General features: G+C 47.3%; 1 protein-coding gene across 1 annotated transcript in view; it reads left to right on the forward strand.

Annotated features, from left to right (window-relative positions):
* STXBP2 (syntaxin binding protein 2) overlaps positions 1-21,638 on the forward strand; it is a 49,228-nt gene extending 27,590 nt beyond the window's left edge. Inside the window, exons 7-19 of the mRNA XM_056851414.1 lie at positions 2,212-2,360; positions 3,021-3,105; positions 6,148-6,278; positions 6,411-6,518; positions 6,827-6,884; positions 8,130-8,195; positions 9,458-9,538; positions 10,819-10,957; positions 12,581-12,687; positions 13,097-13,189; positions 18,126-18,211; positions 20,045-20,202; positions 21,478-21,638. Coding sequence (XP_056707392.1) covers positions 2,212-2,360; positions 3,021-3,105; positions 6,148-6,278; positions 6,411-6,518; positions 6,827-6,884; positions 8,130-8,195; positions 9,458-9,538; positions 10,819-10,957; positions 12,581-12,687; positions 13,097-13,189; positions 18,126-18,211; positions 20,045-20,202; positions 21,478-21,557 — 1,341 coding nt within the window. The 3' untranslated portion in view covers positions 21,558-21,638. The remainder of the gene's footprint in view (positions 1-2,211; positions 2,361-3,020; positions 3,106-6,147; positions 6,279-6,410; positions 6,519-6,826; positions 6,885-8,129; positions 8,196-9,457; positions 9,539-10,818; positions 10,958-12,580; positions 12,688-13,096; positions 13,190-18,125; positions 18,212-20,044; positions 20,203-21,477) is intronic.
* Positions 21,639-25,487: the final 3,849 nt, after the last annotated feature.

The raw sequence follows: 25,487 nt of genomic DNA on the forward strand, positions 1-25,487 counted from the left end.
CTTCTGTTTCTTTTAATTGGACTCTAAAGAGCTGGGGGCTTTTTATAATGGCTGTGTAAAATTTGAGAAGATTAGCAGAACAGCCCCAAAGCCGCACTCTTAGCTCTATCACTGAGAATGATATCCTGTCTTCATAACCAGTCAAACATCCCTCTTTTTGATCTGGGCCCTTGATCAACCCAGCAGGTAATTCACTTGACTAGTAGAATGAAACAGACTCAGGGGTTTCCCTAATATTAACTAACTGCTTCATTAAAGCACTATGAGTAACATAGTAGAACAGAAGCCAAATTACAAAATTAAGTAAGGTAAGAAAATGGGGGGAAAGGTATAAAAAGGACGCTGTATGTGGCCACAAGGAAAAGCACTAGATACATGGATGGGGAACAAATTAACTTCTACTCAAGCGCCATTAACGATTCCTTAGTAGACATCACAGCTGGTAGTGAACCGTGATAAATTTCAAAGACACTCGCTGAAAATTAAACTTGTAAAATAAGATTCGAGACATTCAAGGATAAGAGCAAATTATTGGTTCAGCTGAGTTTCAGCCAGTTCTATTTTCTAATAGTGTTTGCCTCCCTAACACTCTCCTGCCCACCCCAGTTAAAGTTAAGCTCTCTAAATTTCAAATGTTGCTGGCAGAGATGCCTGTCAGAGAATCAAGAACCAGGACAGCATATGCAGACCCCCTCCTCCCCCCCCCTCTCTCTCTCTCTCTCTCACACACACACACACACACGGCTCACCTGCTACTGCCCTGGATCATTTCAGCCTTTCCCTTTATTCAGCGTGGTAACCTGCTTCTAGAGCCCCGTGGCGCAGAGTGGTAAGCTGCAGTACTGCAGTCCAAGCTCTGCTCATGACCTGAGTTCGATCCCAATGGAAGTTGGTTTCAGGTAGCCGCCTCAAGGTTGACTCAGCCTTCCATCCTTCCGAGGTCAGTAAAATGAGTACCCAGCTTGCTGGGGGTAAAGGGAAGATGACTGGGGAAGGCACTGGCAAACAACCCCATAAACAAAGTCTGCCTAGTAAACTTCAGGATGGGACATCACCCCATAGGCCAGGAATGACCCGGTGCTTGCACAGGGGACGTTTACCTTTACCTTTTTACCCTGCTTCTAAGAGGTGGGATCATGAATACAAATGTTTCAATATAAAGTGATCTGCCCCTTAGTTATTATTATATTTAATATATGTAGTTGCAGGGCTTAAGAATAGTTAGGCCTCCTGATTTTTATGCAGAAAATGAGCTAGAAGCTTAAAATTTAGTGGCAGAAGCTAGCTGTGGTTCAGCAGTTCTCCATCGCCCTTCCCCGCTTTGCCTGGCAACCCTTTCATCAAACTGTGTTGCAGCTGCTAGATTTTAATACGGCTCTTAACACCTCCAGCAAGCAATCAGGATGTGCTGAAGTGTGCTCTGTACATGTGATGAATGGCAGTCCCAAAGAGCTTGACGTAATAATGCTAATTGGAGACTTTATGCAGAACTAGGGAAAGCCAGGGCACGTAATAGATAAATTACAGGCTTCCTTGAGCCAAGGATCTGACAGCCCTTAATGGTTTAAAGTGTTACATATCCAGAGTTCACAAATAACCATTAATGCCTGCCCCAGGGATGATGGCGTAATGTCCTGAGTGAGGAGGCTACTGTCAGGCGGATTTAAGATATGACAACCAGGAGATCCCCTGTCAGGTATGGATCAGTTGGCAGTAGGGTTGCCAGCTCCAGGTTGGGAAATACCTGGAGATTTTGGGGGTGGAGCCTGAGGAGGGAGGGGCTTGGAGAGGGGAGGGACTTCAGTGCCATAGAGTCCAGTTGCCAAAGCGGCCATTTTCTCCAGGGGAACTGATTTCTGTCACCTGGAGATCAGTTGTAATAGCGGGAGATCCCCAGCCACCACCTGGAGGTTGGCAACCCTAATTGGCACCCAGAGGGGAGGTGTGACTAGTGGCCTCCAGAAGACTATTTTTCAGAAATATGCAGTTTGTTTTGTGGCAGTCTGTAAGAAATGGACTGTTAAAGTTCAAGTGGCTGAGCTTGTATGGTCTCCTTTTAATACAAAAAGATTTAAAATAAATGGGCTCCTCTGTGATGATTCTGTAGCTGCTTCCAATGAAAGAGCATTGCTTGAACCCTGTGAGTTCAAGGTGCCTTCCTCACTGGGGATGGCGCACCACCCGTCCTCTGATCCTCTTCTCTCCCTCCAGGTGTACTCCCTGGACAATCCCCAGAGTTTCCACAATCTCTTCAGCCCATACTGCAGAGAAGATAAGAACAATCAACTCGAGAGGATGGCAGAACAAATTGCCACGTTATGTGACACTTTGAAGGAGTACCCCTCGATTCGCTACAGAAAGTTAGTGCAACAATCTCGCTGTATGTGGAGGAGAGGGAGAGGGCGGGTAAATTTGTGATAAGCAAATGCTTGTCCTTGGTTTTCGATCACGAAATCAAGAAGGGTGAAATAAGCCATATGCTGAGTGAAGGAATTGGGGCGGGGTGAACAGGAAGAGGTTTTCCAGCTATCCATATCAAGAAGATTATGGAGTGAGGAGATACTCTCTGTATTCCAACAATAAGTAGCAGGATATTTGGATTCTTACTTAGGGTGAGCCAGTGTGATGTAGAGGGTATCATCCTAGAATGTGAGAGGCCCACTTTCAAATCCCCATTCGGCCGTGTAATTCATTAAGTGACTTTGGCTCGTTATTATCTTGGCCTACACTCACAGGGCTTGTGAGGGGGGAAATGGAATAGGGAAGAACCCTGTGTGCCACCCTGGACTCCGTCAAGTAAGGGCAAGGTAAAAATGTGATCGATAGGATTGGGATTCACCGTCAAGTGGCCCCAGTGCTGTGGGGATTGAAGATGACAGCCAGGTTGCGAGGGAGAAATGGGCCAGGTTCCTCAGAGGGAAAATCCTCCCTTGCCTCACTGAGGCTCACGTGTTGCCATTTCCACATACCTTAATGGTGAAGGGCAGGTGCTCAATGTAACCTGTGTTCCTTTCCTGCAGTGGCTCTGAAGATTGCTGTCTGTTAGCCCATGCAGTGCTGGCCAAGCTGAATGCATTCAAAGCGGACAACCCCACCATGGGAGAGGTGAGCAATGCTGGAACTCTCTCAGAGTCTGTGGAACTAAAGCGGGAGGAGCGGGGTTGGGAGTGAGAACAACGTTGGCCTCTGCAAAACGGCAGCTCTATAGGGATGCCGTCAAATTCCTCATCCATGCTACTTGACTAAAATCCCTGTTTTTATTTGGTGTCTCTCTCATGCACTTTTGAATGTTCGTGCATTAATATGTGAGAATGATGTACATCGTGTTTATGTATGCCATATGGCATAAAAATAACAAGCAAATTCTCCAGGCCAGCAAGAAAACTGGGTAGACTGCAGCTGTTCACAATGACAATACATGGAAACCAAGAAGAGCACGTTTATCCACCAGCTAGTGCTCTGACACCGCCTGAGCAATTCCCAGAAGCAGAGGTCATCCTTCCAAAACTCGTTTAGAGGGCGGTAATCCTTAGAAGTCACCTGATCCTCAAGCAAAGGTGATAAAACAATCTGTATTGCCCAAGTCAGGTGAAGGAAGTAAGTTCAGTCCTCCAACTAACATGACAGATGCAACAATGAGCAATTGAGTATCAAAAGCAGCCTCTTCAAAGGTCTCCACCGCAGAAGAAGAAGAGCCTTTCAAAACACGTGGACGAGCAAATGTTGCCATTAACTACTGGCTTATTCTTTTTAACGAGATGCTGGGATATTCTGCCAGATAACTAGAAAATGTGCTCTTCCGAGTTCCCAATAGCATCCTGCAGAGAGCTGAGCTGAATTTAAACTTACACTAAGGGGTAAGTCAGGCAGTCTATGGGAAGCCTACGAACAGTCTGTTTTTCTCTGAGGACCCAAGGTGATTTACCAGGTTGCAAAAGCAGTTAAAAAACATTTTAATCAACAATTACTAAGCAGCCACTATTCTCTGCACCTTCTACCAACAAAACCACCTTTCCATTAACCTCCCAAAATGCTGTCCGAAAGAGAACAGTCTTGCTTGCCGTATGAAAAATAGCCAATGCTCCCCTCTGCACCTCCGCATCTAGGCTGTTCCAGGTCGTTGGGCTGATGAGTGAGAATGATCTTTCCTGAGCTGACGCAGAACACTGACGCAGAACATTGCTGAGCTGTCAGCAATGCTGATTCTATGAACTTAGGCAGATGATGAGAGGGAGGGCATCTTGGCCATCTTCTGGGCATGGAGTTGAGGTCACTGGGAGTGTGGGGGGGAGGTAGTTGTGAAATGCGTGTATTGTGCAGGCGGTTGGACCAGATGAACCTGGTGGTCCCTTCCAACTCTATGATTCTAATACGTTCGCCTGAGAAGGGGGTATAGTCAGGAGGCTGTCATCTGAGGAATCAAAACGCCGTCCCAGCTGTCGTTTTTTCAATTCATGTGTGAAAAGCTAAAAGCATGGTGTAGTGGTTAAGAGTGGTGGTTTGGAGCGGTGGACTCTGATCCGAAGAACCGTTTTTGATTCCCCACTCCTCCACGTGAGCAGCGAATGCTAATCTGGTGAACTGGATTTGTTTCCCTACTCCTACACATGAAGCCAGCTGGGTGACCTTGGGCTAGTCACAGCTCTCTCAGTCCCACCTACCTCACAGGGTGTCTGTTGTGGGGAGGGGAAGGGGAAGTGATTGTAAGCCGGTTTGAGTCTTCCTTAAGTGGTAGAGAAAGACAGCATATAAAAACCAACTCGTCTTCTTCCCGTTTCACCTGAGAATAGCATTTGTTTTCCAAAAGATACTTCTGTATTTGTACTGCTACCTACTGGCTGAAAAGGGCATTGCACTCTAGCGCAAACCCCAACTCATCCACTTCCTAGCCAAGTTCATTTTTAGGATCGCAGCCTCATGGGAATTGTTCTTATGTAAGTGTGATTTCTTCCTTACTCTGGCCAGCTTTGCACATGGCTTGGAAATAGAAGCTTAGTGCTATGATTGAAAAAGCCTAACATGTATAGGAGTCACACTGGGAGGGGAGGGAAACAACCTACCGCTGTTCTTTTTATAGAATAAAAGGTTTCATGAACTGGACCTTTCACCAGCTGCCAGTTTGTGTGCCCCCCACACACACACCACCACCATTGTTCCCTGTTTCCCTCTTTAAGGCAGCATTATCTTGACACTGGGACTACTCCCCATCTTACATGTTAGCCTCATCCATGGGCCATGCATGGGTCTCCTAAAAGGGCTAATGATGGGGTTTCCCCTTTGTCAAAGGGGCTTTTGTAAACTAATGTTGAAGAATGGGCAACCAGCAACTGGCTCTTTTCCCCTGTAGCTTGGGCAGGCTGACGTGTCCCGAGTTACTGAGTCATCTCTGCATTAATGGGATTTGTGTGCTGTCAAATGGGAAAGGATTTTGTACTTTTGAATAATTGCATTTCTGACTGTTCCTGCATGTTGGAGAGATTGCATGCAGCTGGTAGCTAATAAAGCAGCCTAGTTGTGGAAGGGAGGGGGTGACTGAAGTTTGTCTCCTTGCCTTTGTCTTTGCTATGACCTGGGGAAGAAGCAGCCCTATCTGTGTATGAAGCTATGCTGCAGGGTATAGGCAGCTGCTGGCCAGGCTGAGTTGAGGGAGGGTTGACTGCTTTGACGGAAGCTGGAGCCCCCTTCGCCGCCTACTCCCAGTTGGCCATGGATGGGGAGGGGAGGTGCCAAAACAAAAACAATTCCCATGAGGCTGCGGTCCTAAGAATGAACTTGGCTAGGAAGTGGATGTGTTGATGGCTGCCAACTTGGAAGGCTTTAAGAGGGGAGTGGACATGTTCATGGAGGAGAGGGATATTCATGACTACTAGTCAAAATGAATACTAGTCGTGATGCACACCTATTCTCTCCAGGATCAGAAGAGCATGCCTGTTATATTAGGTGCTGTGGAACACAGGCAGGATAATGCTGCAGTCATCTTGTTTGTGGGCTTCCTAGAGGCACCTGGTTGGCCACTGTGTGAACACACTGCTGGACTTGATGGGCCTTTGTGTGACCCAGCATGGCTTTTCTTATGTTCTTATGTAAGCATACAGTAGTGATGGACCGGCTAACGTCTCCTCCACCTCTTTTTGTCACTCTTCTCAGGGCCCTGACAAATCTCGCTCTCAGCTCCTGATTGTGGATCGGAGCTATGATGTAGTATCTCCTCTTCTGCATGAGCTTACTTTCCAGGCCATGGCCTATGACCTGCTTAACATTGAGCAGGACACTTACAGGTGAGAGACTTGAAGGGGGGAGGCACGAGAAGGGTATATGGAGGAGAGGGCTGCCATCACACTGAAACAGCAAGTGTGTTTGTGTGTATGTATTATCTAGCCTTCTGTTGTGGCTTCTTCTCCATCCCTCAGATACGAATCTACGGGTATCAGCGATGCACGGGAAAAAGTGGTGCTTCTGGATGAGGACGATGACCTATGGATGCAGCTTCGACACATGCACATTGCTGATGTATCCAAGTGAGCACTTGTCCCTCTTCGCACATGCATGCACACAGACCTTCAGTTCTGACCATCCTGGATGTGTCTGAGTTGGCCTTTCCTGTAGCTGGTAGCTCCACTTCTCAGGGCTGCTTTAGTTAAAGATCAGGTTTAAAAGAAAGAAGCCTTTCCCCCACCACTTCTAGTGTTGATGCCCTGTGAGCTGCTGGGAGCCCTAGCCTTCATGAGCCACATGGAACTCCGCCCTTTATTGCAGAGGCTGAGTCCCATCGTTGTGATGTGTTCTGTTGGGCTTTAGCTTTTCCTAATGTAACTTCCTTCCACAGGAAAGTGACTGAGCTCCTACGTACCTTTTGTGAGAGCAAGAGACTCACCACGGACAAGGTAAGTTTTCTAGATCTGTGACTATTATTATTCTTCCATGGAAATCCAAGAAGCTTATGTATGATTCCCAATCAATGTCTTTTCAGTCAGCTTATGTAACAAGTCTTTAAGTTTCAACATAAGAACAGTGTTACATATCTTCATCTCATTCTCTGGACCATCAATGAGAAATCAGTGCTATGTGTTATGTATGACATGAGGAGGGTCACAGTTGCCTGAACTGACTCTTACAGTGCATTCCTGAGACGAATGCCTGCGCTGCACTGCCTCCAAAGGAGGTTTCGGCCCCAAAAAGGTTTCGGCCACCTAAAAGGTGGTGTATCTTGCCAAAAATAAAAAGGGGCATTCCTGGGCTGAAAGGGCTTTGGAGGGCGCCTAAACGCGGCCCTGCCCCCAGCCCGGCGTCAGAAGGCCCCGGGACAGTGGCGCAGTCTTTGATGGCGTTCGGACGCTGGCAGAAGGCTCTGTCGGCATCCCAGGCCAGTGCTGGCATGGCAGCGCCCCGTGACTAGCGTCCGGGCCTTCCCACGGGCATTTGGGCCACTAACGCCAGCATTAGCTGCCCGGACACCAGCGCGGGGGGGCCTGACGCTTCCGCAGCGCCTTCCTAAGGGCTTTCGCCCTTAGATCTCAGGAATACGCTGTTAGTCACACATTCATGCAAGGTTTTTTTTTAAAAAACCGCTCCATCACTGTATATGGCTCCAAAAGTTGCAAGGGGGAAGGAAGGCCTTCGGGCTTCCCTGCCATGCCATTTTTGCTGGCGTAAATGGCCAAGGGGCGAGGGTGTTTGTCCCTTCTTCTGGCTCCATCACAGTTGGGAGAGAAGCATTAACCCCCTCCTTCTGCCTGACACAGTTTGGAGCCACCTGCAGCAATGGAGAGGTTTTTAAAGGGTAGTCCCTGTGTGATTGTGTGGACTGAGAGTCAGGTACTCACGACTCAACTCATGTCACACATAATGTGCATTTTGGCCTGTAAGTGAGTATGCTGTCGGAGTAGCTGACCAGACACTGTTGGATAGGGACCTTCATTGCTTAAAGTCCCTGCATTCAGTCTTATGGAGCATCTTTAGAGTTTCCAGATGTTCCAGGGATTTTGGGCTAGGGCAAACTTCACTGAGATAGATGCCTCTAGCCTCAGGTCTTTGGGATATGAAAAAAACTGGTGATCTGAAATCTGTTACTGTCACTGCTTTGGGGGTAATTTCTGTTGCCCTTACTGCCTTTTCGATACCCACCTTAGGCCAATATCAAGGACTTATCGCAGATCCTGAAGAAGATGCCCCAGTATCAGAAAGAGCTCAACAAGGTAAAGTGGTCATGAAACTGGGGCTTGATTATGGGCTACTTATTCTTTTCTGAGCTAAATGTGGAATTGCAGGAGAGAGAGAAGCTGCTTCTGCCTTCCGTGAGGCAGCTGGGAGAGGACTGCATACTGTTCTGCAGCATGGCTCATGAAGGGGCTAACTAATGTGAAAGGGAGGAGTCTGAAGACATCATCTTGGGAACCTGCGGGAAAATCCTTATTTCAGCAAGTTCAGCATTAGCAAGCACAGGAGATCAGCATATTGCTATGATGCCCTGGCCCCCTTCCATTCCAGCTCCACAGTTTCTTCCCTGTAGTAATTGGCAACCTATCCCACAGGGCAATCTTTAGCACAAGTTTGCTTGTGGGCATTACCGACCCTGAGGAATTTCTGAATAGAGGGACCACCAGTGCTTCTCTGCACGCAGACCTCTTTTGAGTTATTTTGCCAAGTGTCACGCACTCACAGAGGATCAGGCTGCCTGACCGTGCCCAAGAGCAGAAGAATCAAAACATATTGAGAACCTTTTCTTCTGGCGACTCTAGCCCTTGTGGATGCATAGATGGGCTTGAGAGTGTGTGGACAACATCTCCAAAGTCATCTAGGGAGCTCACTAGGATTTTCCCGTGCCTGATGCTTCATTGCCCAGCTTTACGCCTCGCTTTAACCCCTGAGTAGAAGAAGGAGAATCAATATGCAAATAAACAAATTTGTAGAATTTGGGTTGTCTTGGTGAAGAATTGTTTTGTTTGTTTTGTAGTAGATAACAGCCCTGTGACTTCTGTAGGGACCTCCTCAAATTCAGCTTTGCTGCTGTTTGCTCTTTAGAAAGGAGTTTCAAACTCATTTGTTACAAAGGCCGGATATGACATAAATGTCACTTGGTTGGGCAAGGACATGCCTTGCCAGTCCAGATTGGGAGCGGGGTGGGTGGGTGTTGGCTGCCTCAGCTGGTGAACCTGCAACGGGCTTGCCAGCCCAGAACAAGAGTGGTGGGGAGTGGCTGCCGTAGCTGGCGAGCTCACAGTGGGCTCACCAGCCCACATGGGGACTGGCGGAGGTGGCGGCCTCGGCTGGCTCATGGGCTGGATAAGAGCTCTCAAGGGGCCGGATCCGGCCCCCGGGCCGTATGTTTGACACCCCTGCTTTAGAGGATCTGCTGCACCTGAGCAAATAGCTTGCCTGTGAAGGAGAGGGAAGAATCGCTTAAGATGGTGGCTGAATTAACTAACCTGTTTATGTACCTTTCTTCTCCGTGCTGTAGTATTCCACACATCTGCATCTGGCAGAGGACTGTATGAATACCTTCAAGGGCACTGTGGAGAAGCTCTGTGGTGTGGAGCAGGTGAGCATGTTAAAGAGGCCAACCATGGTTTGATGAATGTCTGGTTTAATGTGATGTCTGACTGCAGTCTTCCCAAAAACTCAGGTGGTTTTGTGGGTGCAAAACTGAGATTCTGGATCAGTATTTGTGCCTCGTTAGCTGTGGTTTGTAATGATATCTAAATATAGAAATCTCAGTTTATTCAGTAGTACCAGTATTCTTAGCCTCCTGCATCCACGCAGGCTTCTCTCACAAATATTGGATAGTGCACTTTCAGTGGACTTTAGAAAGCATTTACAAATTTTTGCTAAAGTGCATTGAAAGTATATTATCCAATGTGTGTGAAAGCAGCTTCTGCAAAGCAGCTGTGCCTTATCTCCGCTAGTAATGGCTCATCTAACATAAGAACATAAGAAAAGCCATGCTGGATCAGACCAAGGTCCATCAAGTCCAGCAGTCTGTTCACACAGTGGCCAACCAAGTGCCTCTAGGAAGCCCACAAAAAAGACGACTGCAGTAGCATTATCCTGCCTGGGTTCCCAAGCACCTAATATAATAGGCATGCTCCTCTGATCCTGGAGAGAATAGGTATGCATCATGACTAGTATTCATTTTTACTAGTAGCCATGAATACTTTCCCACCAGCCAGCGAGGAGAGGGCCAGCGTGGAGAGAGCCAGCGTGGTGTAGTGGTTAAGAGCGGTGGGAAAGGAAGCAAGCAGTAGACAAACCAAGGTTTGCAAACAAACTATGGTCTGTCATATATGGTAGACTAAGCCACTATTTGTGGAATAAACCCTGGTTAGACTACACCCGAAGAGCCCCGTGGCATGGAGTGGTAAGCTGCAGTACTGCAGTCAAAAGCTCTGCTCACAACCTGAGTTCGATCCTTATAGAAGTCGGTTTCAGGTAGCCGGCTCAAGGTTGACTCAGCCTTCCATCATTCAGAGGTCGGTAAAATGAGTACCCCGCTTGCTGGGGGTCAAGTGTAGACAACTGGGGAAGGTAATGGCAAACCACCCCATAAACAAAGTCTGCCTAGTAAACTTTGGGATGTGGCATTACTCCATGGATCAGTAATGACCCGGTGCTTGCACAGGGGACTTTTTAGACTACACGCAGGAGTAGTGGAAAAGCTCTATAAGGCTCTCTCAGTACTCAGGCCAGGCATACACAAATGTACCATCTTCTCTTGGTTAATACTTTGCTCTTTTATTGGGAGGTGAAAGTGTTGCTCTGTTGCAACTCTCTTGAACTGTTGCTCTTTAAAGCAGCTGAAAAGAGGGAATTCCTGTTTCCTAGGACCTAGCCACAGGTACAGATGTGGATGGAGAGAAGGTCAAAAATCCCATGAAGAATATTGTGCCGATTGTCCTGGATCCCAGTGTTTCAGCATTTGACAAAATTCGAATTATCCTACTTTGCGTCTTTCTCCAGAATGGTATTTTCTGTTCACTTTCTCCCCTCCAAGCAACTATAGGAACTGGGGTAAAGGAAAGGAAGAGCAGATTTCATGTAGCCTCTTGTTTTTGCCATCTGCAAAAAATATACCTTCCTAGCTTGTGCCTCCCTGTTGTCAGGGCTAGGCTCAAGTATGTTTTGGGGACCTTAGGGACACTATCTTCCTAACACAAGAGCCACAGTAACATTGAGACTAGACTACTGTAATGCACTGTACATTGGTCTCCCCTCAAAATCAACTCAGAAACTCCCAACTGGTTCAGAATGCCATGGCTTGGCTAATAACTGGAGCTGGACAGAGCGTGCATATTACTCCTATTCTGCAGGCTCTCCGTTGGCTGCCCATCTGTTACCCAGCTCAGTTTAAGGTATTGGCTGTCGCATATGTGACGGACTAGGGGTTAATTTCTGTCAGTTGCTGTTTGTAGGTGGGCGGAGCTTAAAGGGAAGAGACTCAGAGCTGCTGGAAGAGAAGGGGGCTTTTACTCTGGGTTCCAGTGTGATAGGTTGTGCCAAGTGTGACTGGGGTAGAAACCTGAAGGGTGATGAAACAGAGTTTGGGGAGAAGGGTCCCTACTCTAGCCACTGGGGGGAGGAATAGTTCTGGGGAAGGAGGTATTCCTGGCCCAGTTTTTCCTCCCATACCTTTCCCTGTGAAATAGAACAGAAAACAGAACCTTTATTGGCATTAAACCCTGTGAAATATAATAAAATTCTGTTATTTTATTGCTGAACTGAGTAAAGCCTCTGGTGTCTCAATTGTCTGAGGTAAAGCGAAGTAGGTGATTTGGGAGAGTTTCCCCCCCCCCTCGTCAGAACATACAAAGCCCTTCATGGCCTTGGCCCACCTTAGTTGTGGACCGCCTCTCTCCCTATGTTCCAGCACAACAACTTCGCTCAAGTCAGCAGGGGCTGCTGCAGGTGCTAATCTGCAAATGGGCAAAGTCAACACCTCCGCGTACACGTGCTTTCTCCATTGTGGCTCCCTCCTTGTGGAACAGTTTGCCCAATGAGGTCAGGAAAGATCCCACTCTCTGGGCTTTCCAGAAACTATGCTAAACTGAACTATTCAAGAGGGCTTTTCTGTGCCGGTTATAGGGTTGAACAGTACAAAGTGGTTTTACAAACTTGCTTGGATAAATGGTTAGGGACTGTGGTCTATACTGCCATGCGTAACTTATTGCAAGTAGGATCCTATTTATGTAATTTCTGTACTGCTTAATGTGTCAGGTGAACACTTATGCTATGCTTCGGCTCTTTCTGGTGGTTCCAAACTTCTACTGTCCTAGTGCATTGGGCTTTGAATGTCCCATTTTGTCGATTGTACTGACTCACTATGTGAAATCCGCCTTGAGTCCCTGGGAGAAAGCCAAACTATAAATAATGTAAATACATAAAATAAACAATAAATCAATCAATATGACTCCTCCTGAACCCACCAATTCATGTCACATCCTGGATTTTTATATGCCATATATTTATTGTGGGAGGGGAGGGGGACCAGGCTTGGGACTGAAGAACAGAGGGGCCCGTACCGTGATTACCCAAGGCTGGGTACAGAATCCTTGAGTACTGATCCTGAGCTGTATTTCTCTTGGCACAGGCATCAATGAGGAGAACCTTATGAAGCTCATCCAGCATGCCAACATCCAGCAGGAGAGAGATGTCCTCTACAACATGCACTGCCTGGGTGCCCCCATCATGCCAGAGGTACTTAATCTACACGCCACATCATTCGTGCTACCTAGGTAGTTCTACCAAGGCTTTTTGAGGAATTAGAGCCGGGTTGTAGAATGTGTATAGTGATTTGGGGGCCATGGAAAGTACTGGAGGTATGGGGGGGGAAATAACTTCTGGGTTTTCTATTGAAGATGGATTCCCCTGAGAGAGGGATGCAGGTACCCTTATGACTGCTGGTCTATCTCTTTGCTCAATCTGCTCTGTGTTCTTTTTCTCTTTTGAACCTCTCTTTCGCCAGAACACCTGGGCCCAGTTAGGTAAGCCATCAATCTCTTTGCTGCCTTCGACATTCCTACTCCATTTTCCTGTACTTCAACCCCCCGTCCCTCTCCACACACCTTCCAGTGCTGCTCACCCGTTACTGATTCTCTCCTCACAGGACAGTGGGCAAATGAAACCTGTGAGGAAAGTGAGGTTGGAACCCACCTACCAGCTCTCTCGATGGATCCCTGTTCTTAAGGACGTCATGGAGGTAAATAGGGTCCAGAGGAAGAAAGGTTTGGGGAGGGGGAGATTATCCTTGCGTCACCTGTCACCGGAGGCGTCAGGGTTCACTGCCAAGAGCTTCTGTCTCTAGAGGCAGAGCAGCTATGTAAGAGGGTGTTCACTGTGAGAGGCTGGTTCAGAACATTGGTGTCAAGATAAGAAATAATAAGACCCAAAGAGGACTTTTACCCTGTGGTATGTAAAACAAAATGTCATATTCTTGATTAGAAGAAGAGTTGGTTTTTATATGCTGACTTTATCTCCCAGTTAAGGAAGAATCAAACCAGCTTACAATCACCTTCCCTTCCCCTCCCCACAACAGACACCCTGTGAGGTAGGTGGGGCTGAGAGAGCTCTAAGAGCTGTGACTAGCCCAATGTCACCCAGCTGGCTTCATGTGTTGGAGTGGGGAAACAAATCCAGTTCACCAGATTAGCCTCTGCCATTCATGTGGAGGAGTGGGGAATCAAACCTGGTCCTCCAGATCAGAGTCCGCTGCTCCAAACCACCGCTCTTAACCACTATACCACGCTGGCTCTCAACTGCAGAACCAGGAGCACAGGAAGGAACTCCTTTCTTTTTTCTTTCTCTGGAGAGCCAGCGTGGTGTAGTGGTTAAGAGCGGTGGTTTGGAGCGGTGGACTCTAATCTGGAGATTAGATTGGGTTTGATTAGATTAGATTGGGTTTGATTTCCCCACTCCTCCACATGAGCGGCGGAGGCTAATCTGGTGAACTGGGTTGGTTTCCCCACTCCTACACACAAAGCCAGCTGGGTGACCTTGGGCTAGTCACAGTTCTCTCAGCCCTGCCTACCTCACAGGGTGTCTGTTGTGGGGAGGGGAAGGGAAGGTGATTGTAAGCCGGTTTGAGTCTCCCTTAAGTGGGAGAGAACATTGGCATATAAAAACCAACTCTTCTTCTTCTTCCCCCTTCCCAATCTGGGCACCCCATGATCATTAGGAAATCAGTTGTGCGGGTATGGGGAACAGAATGGTATGAGGCCGTTGTGCACTAATGCTTTCGTGTTTAATGGGATATCGCACTGTGCTGCACTCTGCCCCCAGGTTCTTTTCGGCACCCTAATGAGATCAAGGCAAACCGTGCATGGTATTGATTGGATTTATGCATCAAAACTTGTTTATTAAACAAAGCAGCCCGGTATTCTAGCAATAGTGTCAAGCTTATGCAAAACATGTTTTGTTACCTCCCTCAGTGGCATAGATGGTAACATCTGAAAGCTGCACGGTGGCTAGCCTTTCACTTTAGTGGTAGAGGACGTGATTAGATTTAGTCTTCTCAGCAATAACAAGGAAGAAGCAGACACCCACATTTGTGCCTAGCTTTACTTCTTCTGCGTTGGCAAGTATAGCAAAAAACAGAGTTTTTATTGCTTTCAGTAGGCAGGTCAAAAGATAAGTTATGCCATCTTCCTGCAACTGACTCTTTTACATGTACTCTGGCCACATCTGTCCAAGACAAGCTAACTTTGACATATGCAAATAAAGAAAGAGCTTAAGCAAGATCTGCAGTCCCCACTAGCTCCAATGGGGATTGCTGTTCCAAGGTTATGTATGTTGTGGAACTCCCTGCCCCAAGATGTGGTGATGGCTGCCAACTTGGAAGGCTTTAAAAGGGGAGTGGACATGTTCATGGAGGAGAGGGCTATCCATGGCTACTCGTCATGATGCATACCTATTCTCTCCATGATCAGAGGAGCATGCCTATTGTATTAGGAACACAGGCAGGATAATGCTGCTTCAGTCGTCTTGTTTGTGGGCTTCCTAGAGGCACCTGGTTGGCCACTGAGTGAACAAACTGCTGGACTTGAGGGGCCTTGGTTTGATCCAGCAGGGCTTTTCTTATGTTTAGCCAGCAGTTACATACCGAACTATAATTTAATAGATGGTTCCCCAAATTTCCAAACATTCCTAGAGCAAATGATTTTCATAGGTGCCTTGGCTAGTCTGACTACAAATTAATTATCGTTTGGTTCCAGATACTTATCCAAAGGGTCCAGTAAATGTCTGTGTTTGGTTTAACCAGAACTTAGTGATTCTTCTTAGTCTGTAGGTCTCCTTTACATCTTTCCCATATCAGCTGTACTCTCTGAGCCTTTAATTCCTTATCCGAGTACTTAGACCCCTAAATTCCACAGATCTTGGGTAACATGAATGAAACGCTACATATTTGATCCCATCTCCTAGAACAATGTGCAAATATGGAATATACTGAAGATGAAGCAGGTAGTCTTGGAAGATAAGAACATAAGAAAGGCCATTCTGGAGCAGACCAAGGTCCATCAAGTCCAGCAGTCTGTTTACACAGTGGCTAACCAGGTGCTTCTAGGAAGCCCACAAACAAGACAACTGCAGCAGCATTGTCCTGCCTGTGTTCCACAGCACCTAATATAATAGGTATGCTCCTCTGATCCTGGAGAATAGGTATGCATCATGACTAGTATCCATTTTTACTAATAGCCATGATGAAATGCTTTAAAGTGGAGACTGCAGGCCAGCCTTCCTCTAATGAGGTCACCTGGTCCCTTGTATTGCCCTTTCTTGGTCCATTCAAGCAGCGTGGATTGCATTTGACTAGGTTAGGGCTGTGCATATTGATAAACTCAAACCGAAAATAAGCCCAAAAAAGCCATTTTGGTAAATTTCAGGTTTACCAAATTGCAAAATCTGGGGGGAAAGCCAAAGCCGAATTGGCTATTCCCGAAAAAAACGGGTAATGATCTGGCTTTTTCGGGTTCTCCCAAGGCTTTGCGAAGCTCCTAAGGGGGCATTTTTTGAGGTAGAGCCCCCAAACTTGCAGGGTAGCTTGCAGGGACTCTCCTTGCAAGAACCCCAAGTTTGGTGAAGATTGGGTCGGGGGGTCTGAAGTTATGGGGTCTGGAAGAGGTCGCCCCCTCCTGCTGCCATACAGAAGCAGGAAGGTAAGAGTCAGATTCTCTGTTCACTAATTGGCTAATGCTTGTCTATGGAGGAGGGAGGTGTGACCTCTCCAGAGCCCATAACACCGGACCCCCTAACCCAATCTTCACCAAACTTTGGGGTTCGTGCAAGAGGAATCCCTGCAAGCTACCCTGAAAATTTGGGACCTCTAACCCAAAAAATGCCCCCCCCCAGGAAATTCGCAAAAAAACCAACCTTTGCTTGACATTATGGGAATTGACCATTAGCCTACTTTCGCTACAAAGACACAATCCTGTGGAAGTCGGCTAATGGGAAATTCCCACAATAGCAAGCAAAGGGGGCCCAGTGTTATGGGCTCTGGAGAGGTCGCCCCCTCCTTTCTCCATAGACAAGCATTAGCCCATTAGTGAACAGAGAATCTGATTCTTACATTCCTGCTTCTGTATGGAGGTGGGAGGGTACGACCTCTTCCAAACCCCATAACTTCAGACCCCCCCCCGCCGACCCAATCTTCACCAAACGTGGGGTTCTTGCAAGGAGAGTCCCTGCAAGCTACCCTGCAAGTTTGGGGGCTCTACCTCAAAAAATGCCTCCCCAGGGCCGATTTCTTTCGGGAAACCCAAAAATAAACTGAATTCCCATAGTTACTGGTATGGGAATTCGGCTTGTTTCGGGTTTCCCGGAAAAAATCGGGCCCAATAAACCCGAACCTAAATTTTACCAAAAAAAATTTTGCACACCCCGCCGGCTCAAGGTTGACTTAGCCTTCCATCCTTCCAAGGTCGGTAAAATGAGTACCCAGCTTGCTGGGGGTAAAGGGAAGATGACTGGGAAAGGCACTGGCAAACCACCCCGTAAACAAAGTCTGCCTAGAAAACATCGGGATGTGATGTCACCCCATGAGTCAGGAATGACCCAGTGCTTGCACAGGGGACCTTTTACCTTTAGAGTAGGTGCTTGCTGTCTCCTTTACCTCCATTCCCAGGCACTCATCAGAGATTGCCTTGTTTTAAATGTTCTCATAGGTGACACTTCTGTATATAATCTGATTTAACTTGTGTAATGGCCACTCTCCATCCCAGGGCATGGAATGTTTCTGCCACCTTTGCTAGCCTGGACTCGCGTGACCTTGACGGTGATTTTGAAACCGCCCTCTTGAGGATTTGTGGACAGGCCGTTGACCCGGCTTCAGGCCAACCATTAATCCAATCAAGGAAGCTTCTCGTCCGCCCACCTCTCAGCCAGCTCCATGTCTATGTGAAGGGCTGCATGAAATGTTAAGCTCCCACTGTAAAAAGTCAACAACAGGATTAATGCGAGAAAGTCCCTATTATAAAGCATTACTCTGTTGTCGTATAGTCTAGGGTTGTTCACAGAGCCAGCATACGTGCCAATGAGCCGAGAGTAGCACAGCAATGATCCCACCTCCTAGATGCTGATCTGTGAGCAATGCTTTGAGAAGGAAAGAGCAAGGGTACTTTTACCCCTAAAAAAATTTTTTTGGGGGGGTAGCAAATGGCAAGTCACAAAGTCTTGAAATGGAGGGCAAATCAACTGACTGGCAGTGCAAGATGTCTTACATAATCTGCCATATGTTTTTTTTCTGTGTTGTGGGTAGCCAGTGCTAGTCTGTCAGTAGCAGTAGAAAAGAGCAAGAGTCCAGTAGCACCTTAAAGACTAACAAAATTTCTGGTAGAGTATGAGCTTTCATGAGCCACAGCTCACGAAAGCTCATACCCTACCAGAAATTGTGTTAGTCTTTAAGGTGCTACTGGACTTTTGCTCTTTTCTACTGTGTTGCTAGGTTAGCCTTAACACGCTGTGTTCCAGTGTTCAAGAGCTGGTTTTTCCCTTGCCTTTTCGTCTTCAGACTGCTGAATGGCTCACCTTGTACCTTGGCTCTTTTTGAAGCCACATTGGATGATGTAATGAGCTCTGGAGCCTTATTTATTTTTCCCATCTAAGTAGGAAGCTAACCTAATCTGTTCTCTGTGTTCTCACAGGATGCCATTGAAGACAAGCTGGACAAGAAGTTGTGGCCTTACGTATCTTGCCCTGCCCCGGGCCCCTGCTCTCAGGCTGCTGTGAGGTGAGCAAAAGTGTCACCATTTGTGGTGTTTATTTAGAATCATAGAGTTGGAAGGGGCCATACAGGCCATCTAGTCCAAACCCCTGCTTAATGCAGGATCAGCCTAGAGCATCCCTGACAAGTGCTTGCCTAGCCTCTGCTTAAAGACTGCCAGTGAGGGGGAGCTCACCACCTCCCGAGGTAGCTGATTCCCCAGTTGAAGAACTCTCACTGTAAAAATTTTTCCCTAAGATCTACCCGGTACCTTTCCACCCACAATTTAAACCCATTAGTGCGAGTCCTATCCTCTTCTGCCAACAGGAACAGCCCCCTATCCTCCTCTAAGTGACAGCCCTCCAAATACTTACAGAGAGCAATTACCGTCTATACTCGTGTATAAGCCAAGTTTTTCAGCCCAAAAAAAGGGCTGAAAAAGCCGAACTCGGCTTATACGCGGGTCAATACGGTAGAGGAGGGAGGGGGGAACTTACCGCCGCCATTGCCGCCGGGCCCGCGCACCTTTCCCTGGGGGTCAGGAGGGCCCGGGAGGCCGGCGGGAGGGCGACCTGGGACAGGGGCGAGATCATCCCTGCGCTCTAAAATGGCGGCCGCGGGTCAATAAGAAATTCCCTTTTCTGGCCTCAAATTTGGGGGGGTCGGCTTATACTCAGGTCGGCTTATACCCGAGTATATACGGTATGTCCCCCCTCAACCTCCTCTTCTCCAGACTAAACATTCCCAACTCCCGCAACCTTTCTTCACAGGGCTTGGTCTCCAGGCCTCTGATCCTTCTCTTTGCTCTCCTCTGCACCCGCTCCATTCTGTCCACATAATCTCCCCACCACAACCAACACACACACACACCAACACGAGTTTGTCTCTGAGTTCCAGTTGTCGGTGTTAGATCTCCTTTTGGGGAGGAAAATGGGGAAAATGCACCAGTTGGTGCCTCTGCATGACAATTACATTTTCTGAGCCACAGGGCAGTTAAGAACCAATGCAAGAAGTGATTGGAATGGTATGTGAAGCAGCTTGTTTATTGCCATAAGCCTTATTGGGAAACACTATTAACATCTTTTCCTGTTATAAGAAGTATGAACCCTAGAAAGTGGCTGTCGTACCTTTGAGCTGCTGTAGAGTACACAGTGGGGCTGACTGCTCAGGCACCAAAGAAAGGAGGCATATGATGAAGCTCAGCTAGGCCTGGGCTGCAAGGGTTTTCGTTGATGGTTGCAAGAGGAAGTTAGAGGGAACTGCTCTTCATTTGGCCATTCTGTTGCATCAAACTTTGTATGAGGTTCAAGAGCAATAGATCCACACCTGCAGGTATAAAGCCTCCTTGGGGAGGGGCCGTGGCTCAGTAACAGAGCATCTGCTTGGCATGCAGAAGGTCCCAAGTTCAATCCCCAGTATCGCCAGTTAAAGGGACTAGGCAAGTAGGTGATGTGAGTGACCCCTGCCTGAGACCCTGGAGAGCCGCTGCCGGTCTGAGTAAACAGTACTGACTTTGATGGACCAAGGGTCTGATTCGGTATAAGGCAGCATCATGTGTTCATATGTTCTCCAGATATATGTCATTGTGCTTCCCTTATTTTATTGGGGGCAAATGTCTTGCTTTACTCAGAGTTTGCATGTATATACATCCAATTTCTTTCTGCATGTGCAATTAGTACTACCTTGAAAGCTGTTAATATGCACTGGAGTAATGTGTGTAAGACCAAGCTCATGATGGAGCCAGTCTTGCTGGGAGCAGCTGGTCCAGGATGGAAGAAAATAGTGTCTATCTGAACTGCTTCTAGCTATCAGTTTTCTTGAAACTGGTCCCCAATGCACGTGTGCATCTCTCTTCCACAGTGCCCGCTTTGGTCACTGGCACAAGACCAAGACAGCAACCGAGTACCGTACAGGACCCCGCCTCATTTTCTACGTGGTAGGGGGAGTTACCATGTCAGAGATGCGCTGTGCCTATGAAGTCACGGAGGCCACTGATGGCAAGTGGGAGGTTCTGATTGGTAAGTGTGCCAGTGGGGGGCATGACTAAGGCAAAGCTAGCTCTTCAGGGTAGGGACTATTTAAGACAAGAAAAAGAAGAAGAGTTGTTTTTACAATCACCTTCCCTTCCTCTCCCCACAATAGACACCTTGTGAGGTAGGTGGGGCTTGAGAGAGTTCTGAGAGAGCTGTGATTGGCCCAAGGTCACCCAACGGGCTTCATGTGGAGGAGTGGGGAATCATACCCGGTTCTCCACCACTCTTAACCACTGTATCACACTGGCTCTCAGAGAATGCTCGTCAAGGAAGAAGAAATACTGCTGTGTGTGTTGGGACATGTAATTGCCACTTGAAGAGAAGGATGATCAGCTCAGTCAAGAGATCAGAATGCATGCCACCAATATCAGGCTGTGTATTCAGATAGGTTATCTGGGACTAAACAATAACTTTGTAGAAATGGCTGTAGAGAGAAAGCAGTACATCCACCAAGCAAACCTGGCCTGGGGTATTTATTTTGCTGCGAAAGGAAGGATTGGCTTAAAACGTCTGCTGCTTGTTTCTGGCAAACTATTTTGACCTTGTGAGCCAGCATGGTGTAGTGGTTAAGAGCGGTGGTTTGGAGCAGCGGACTCTGACCTGGTGAACTGGGTTGGTTTCCCCACTCCTCCACATGAAGCCAGCTGGGTGACCTTGGGATAGTCACAGTTTTCTTAGAGCTCTCTCAGCCCCACCTACCTTACAGGGTGTCTATTGTGGGAAGGGGAAGGGAAGGTGATTGTAAGCCCGTTTGATTCTTCCTTAAGTGGTAGAGGAAGTCAGCATATAAAAATCAACTCTTCTTCTTCTTCCCTCTTCCTTCTTCTTCCTTCTTCTTCCTTCTTCCTTCTTCTTTTATCAACTTTCTAGGCAAAGCTTTGTTGGGTATTGCCGTCTCCCTTGTGTGCCCTAATGCTGTTGAATTAAAATCTGCTCCAGACTGTGTCAGAATTCACAGAAGAAACTTACTTGCTGTATCCTTCCTAAAGTATTTGAGGCAGGAACGAGTTGTCTTGGATACGCTGACAGTCGCAGCAGTGGCCCACTTGTGTGGGAGGCGGCTAGTGAAACTGACTTTGGTAGGTGCTGGCAGTGAGCTTCAGTCTGCTGCTAGTGCGGTTATTATGACTGCTTTTTCTTGACCTACTGCAGAGGTTTTAGTGTGACTGCCAGTGATTCAGCAGGGCTCACATGTGCATGGGCTGTGATGGCTTCCTATGGTAATCCCACACGTGTTTTTTTTCCTTCTCGGCTGCACAGGCTCATCCCACATCCTGACACCCAAGCAGTTCCTGGAAGATGTGCGTAACCTGACTGAGCAGACTCCACTGAAGTCCTAAGGGGATCTCTGGCTCCTAAAGAGACTCGCTGACAGCAGCTCTACTTATTTATATGCTGGGATAAAGTTGTTCTCAACCAGATGCCCATTCTCACGCATCCTTTTCCACTTCTGCCCTTTTAAGACTAGCCCTTCACGTGGTCCCTCCGTATTGAATGAGCCTGACACTGAAGGATCTTGTCTAAGATCCAGGCTGAAGATGGGTTCAGCTACCTGTTATACGTTCCTTGTCTCTTACTGTGATGAGGTTTCTGGTTGCACTTTATCTCCCCTTGCCCTCTTGCCCTCTGCCCCCCAAAATAGGGGAGAAGAGGAGCGGCTGCATACTGGATGAGGCCCTCTGTCCCTCAGCTGAGGAAATTGTCAGCTGCCTTCAGGGGAACTTCCGGGAAAAGGGCTGCTTTGACGCCTCTCCTCACTGTTTTGTGGTTGTTGGGCCCCACCAAGATTCTGATTTAGTTTTACTCTTTGTAAAGAAACTTGCCCACAGTGAAAGAACAAATTGCCTGAGGGATGTTGAGGAAAACTTTATGAATGAATTCAGGAACATTCCATTGACACACTCCTTGTAGGAAAAAAAGAACAGTAGAGGTAGTAGTCATTCCATTGCTGGATGTTCACCTAGCAGCGCTGTTTACAGCTGGTACAAAGTAAGGGTTTCGCCTCTTACTTCATAATGACTCGGGTGACATCTCTGCATAGGGCCGTGTATACTTCTCGTGTGACAAGAGTTGTATATCTGTATTGAAAAAGTACAAAGACTGTAAAATAAATATGAAAAGTAAGCATCTCTGCATAATCTGTTTTGGAATTTGAAGTCAAATGGTAATAATTCTGACTGGGCACTGGAACAAACCCAAGTCCCCAGCCAAGATGAAATGTCCCAAGACAATATTTGGTGGTTTTAATCTTTCCCTCCCCTTTATCATTTTATGAAGAAGAGTTGGTTTTTATATGCCGACTTTCTCTACCACTTAAGGAAGAATGAAACCAGCTTACAATTGCCTTCCCCTCCCCACAACAGACACCCTGTGAGGTAGATGGAGCTGAGAGAGCTCTAAGAGAGCTGTGACTAGCCCAAGGTCACCCAGCTGGCTTCATGCGTAGGAGTGGGGAAATCAACCCAGTTCACCAGATTAGCGTCCGCCGCTCACGTGGAGGAGTGGGGAATCAAACTCAGTTCTCCAGATTAGAGTCCACTACTCCAAACCACCGCTCTTAACCACTACACCACGCTAGCTCTCCCTGGCCTGTACCACTTTCTATTAGAGGCCTGTAGGTCAAAACCTCCTTCTCTGCCTGTGGAAAGTGAGCATGTCAGGGAGAAGTGTTCTAGCCTTGCTTTCTCCTTGATGGGCTAGCTTTCTGCTTGTTGGATGTCCTGATATAGAGTGGAAGGGCAGCCAAACATGCAGTCCCCAATCTGCATTCTGTAGTAGTGTCGTTGCAGGAGGACTGCGCTGGATACGTTTTCCAAAATATTTAGGTTCAAATTTTTATATGATGTGTTTAGTATGGACATGTTCAACACTTTTCGTTATAATGCTGCTGACGGGCTCTTCTCAAAGCTTTCTGAAGCCTTCCCTTCTCCTGTCTTGTGAGGGGATGTAATTCTGTTTCTGGAAGTGATGTCCCAGAGGGTCTGTTGCATAGATAGCTACTAAATCTCTTCAGTTTAAAAGTCTCCCATTGGCTATCTGCAAGATGTAATGTTATGACAGTAACCACCGCATATATCCCACAGTTGGTGTACCTCAAAACGGGTGCTCTGATTTGTAAAATCTAGAATTGGAATGCGTGTTTCCCCAGCATGCAGCAAAAATTAAGTTTGCACTACAATAAAACGTTTAACTGTGGCCTTTTATGCAGGGACATTTCCCTATAGTCACCCCTGCCGACTGTTTTGGGGCTTCCTTTTGATTATGCATGTTTTTTCCGCCCGTCAATGGTCACCTCGCTCTCCCTGCGCATTTTGCCCGCATTTTCCAGATTCTGGCTAAAACAGCATCTGGGAAACATGGGCAAAATGCACTGGGAGAGTGAGCCAACCTCTGATGGGTGGAAAAGGCATGCATAATCAAAAGGAAGCCACGAAGCAGTTGGCAGGGGTGACTGTGGAAATGTCCCTGCATAAAAAGCCTTAGACATTACCCTACAAAGAAAATGAAATGCAGTGATATTCCTGTGCATGGATATCTATGTGTAATTACTGTAATTTTTAAAAACCTTTCCAAAAAGGTTTTCCTTTGCAGAGGCGGCTGTGAGTTTACAGATAGTGAGACTGGTGCAAACAGAGGAAATAATTAAATTTAGATGTACTTATATGTTGCAGACCTCTGTTTCATCTCTTAAGACACAATGGGCTGAGAGTAGCCAAGTTAAGAACTGTGCATGCCAGGCCCCCAGTGTTGACCTAGCACATTACATGATGGCCTTGATTTCTATGGAGCATGCTGCATACCTGCTGGTGATGTGAGGGGAACTAAGGAATGATGGGGCAATTCCCTACATAGCATGTACCAATATTTGCCTCCCTTCTGAATCTTAAATCACAGTCTCATGCAATCCTCTTCTCATCTGTGCATCTCCCTCCCCTTTGAGTGTGAACACTGCCAACCTAATCATCTTAAAAATATTGTCGAAGGCTTTCACGGTCAGAGTTCATTGGTTCTTGTAGGTTATCCGGGCTGTGTAACCGTGGTCTTGGAATTTTCTTTCCTGACGTTTCGCCAGCAACTGTGGCAGGCATCTTCAGAGGAGTAACACTGAAGGAGAGACACTGTCCTTCAGTGTTACTCCTCTGAAGATGCCTGCCACAGCTGCTGGCGAAACGTCAGGAAAGAAAATTCCAAGACCACGGTTACACAGCCCGGATAACCTACAAGAACTAATCATCTTAGTTTGTTTATCAAAACATTTGCATCCTACTTTTGTGGTGGAGCCCTGTGGCACAGAGTGGTAAGCTGCAGTGCTGCAGTCAAAAGCTCTGCTCATGACCTGAGTTCGATCCCGATGGAAGTCGGTTTCAGGTAGGCGGCTCAAGTTTGACTCAGCCTTCCATTCTTCTGAGGTCGGTAAAATGAGTATCCAGCTTGCTTGGGGGTAAAGTGTAGATGACTGGGGAAGGCAATGGCAAACCGCCCAGTAAACATAGTCTGCCAAGTAAACATTGGGATATGATGTTACCCCATGGGTCAGTAATGACCCAGTACTTGCACAGGGGACTACCTTTACCTTTTGGGGGGTGGTGTGGTGGAAGGAAGCAAAATGTTGAAGACTGCTTCACACACTACATTTTTTCAATATGTACTTAAATCTTACATGTGTTTGTAACCTTTACCCCTACCATAGAATCATACAGTTGGAAGGGACCACCAGGGTCATCTAGTCCAACCCCCTGCACAATGCAGGAAATTCACAACTACCTCCCCAGTGGTAGTTATACACCCCCAGTGGCCCCTACTCCATGGCCAGAAGATGACCAAGATGCCTTCCCTCTCATGAACTGCCTAGTGTCATAGCATCAGCATTGCTGACAGATGGCCATCTAGCCTCTGCTTAAAAACCTCCAGGAAAGGAGAGCTTACCACCTCCCGAGGAAGCCTGTTCCGCTGAGGAACCACTGTTAGAAAGTTCTTCCTAATGTCTAGATGGAAACTCTTCTGATTTAATTTTAACCCCATGTTTGTAATGTAGTCGATACCCAGAACTGGCTGTTAACTTTCTGCAGGGTGTGCATCTGCTGGCAAAGTTGGCTTTACTGCCCTTCAATATGTGAACTGATCTTGGTTCACGCCTGCTGGATTTCACCTTCCTCCCTTCTCTTAGCGGGCTGGCTTCCTTTCTCGGTAGGTGAGGTGACCAGCGGATGTCTGGCTGCCGTCCACCCGTTGTGTTATGAGAAGTGTCATGACCCCAGCAGCCTCGCCTG

This window comes from Euleptes europaea, chromosome 1 (genome assembly GCF_029931775.1).
Source record: "Euleptes europaea isolate rEulEur1 chromosome 1, rEulEur1.hap1, whole genome shotgun sequence".
Classification (NCBI taxonomy): Eukaryota; Metazoa; Chordata; class Lepidosauria; order Squamata; family Sphaerodactylidae; genus Euleptes; species Euleptes europaea.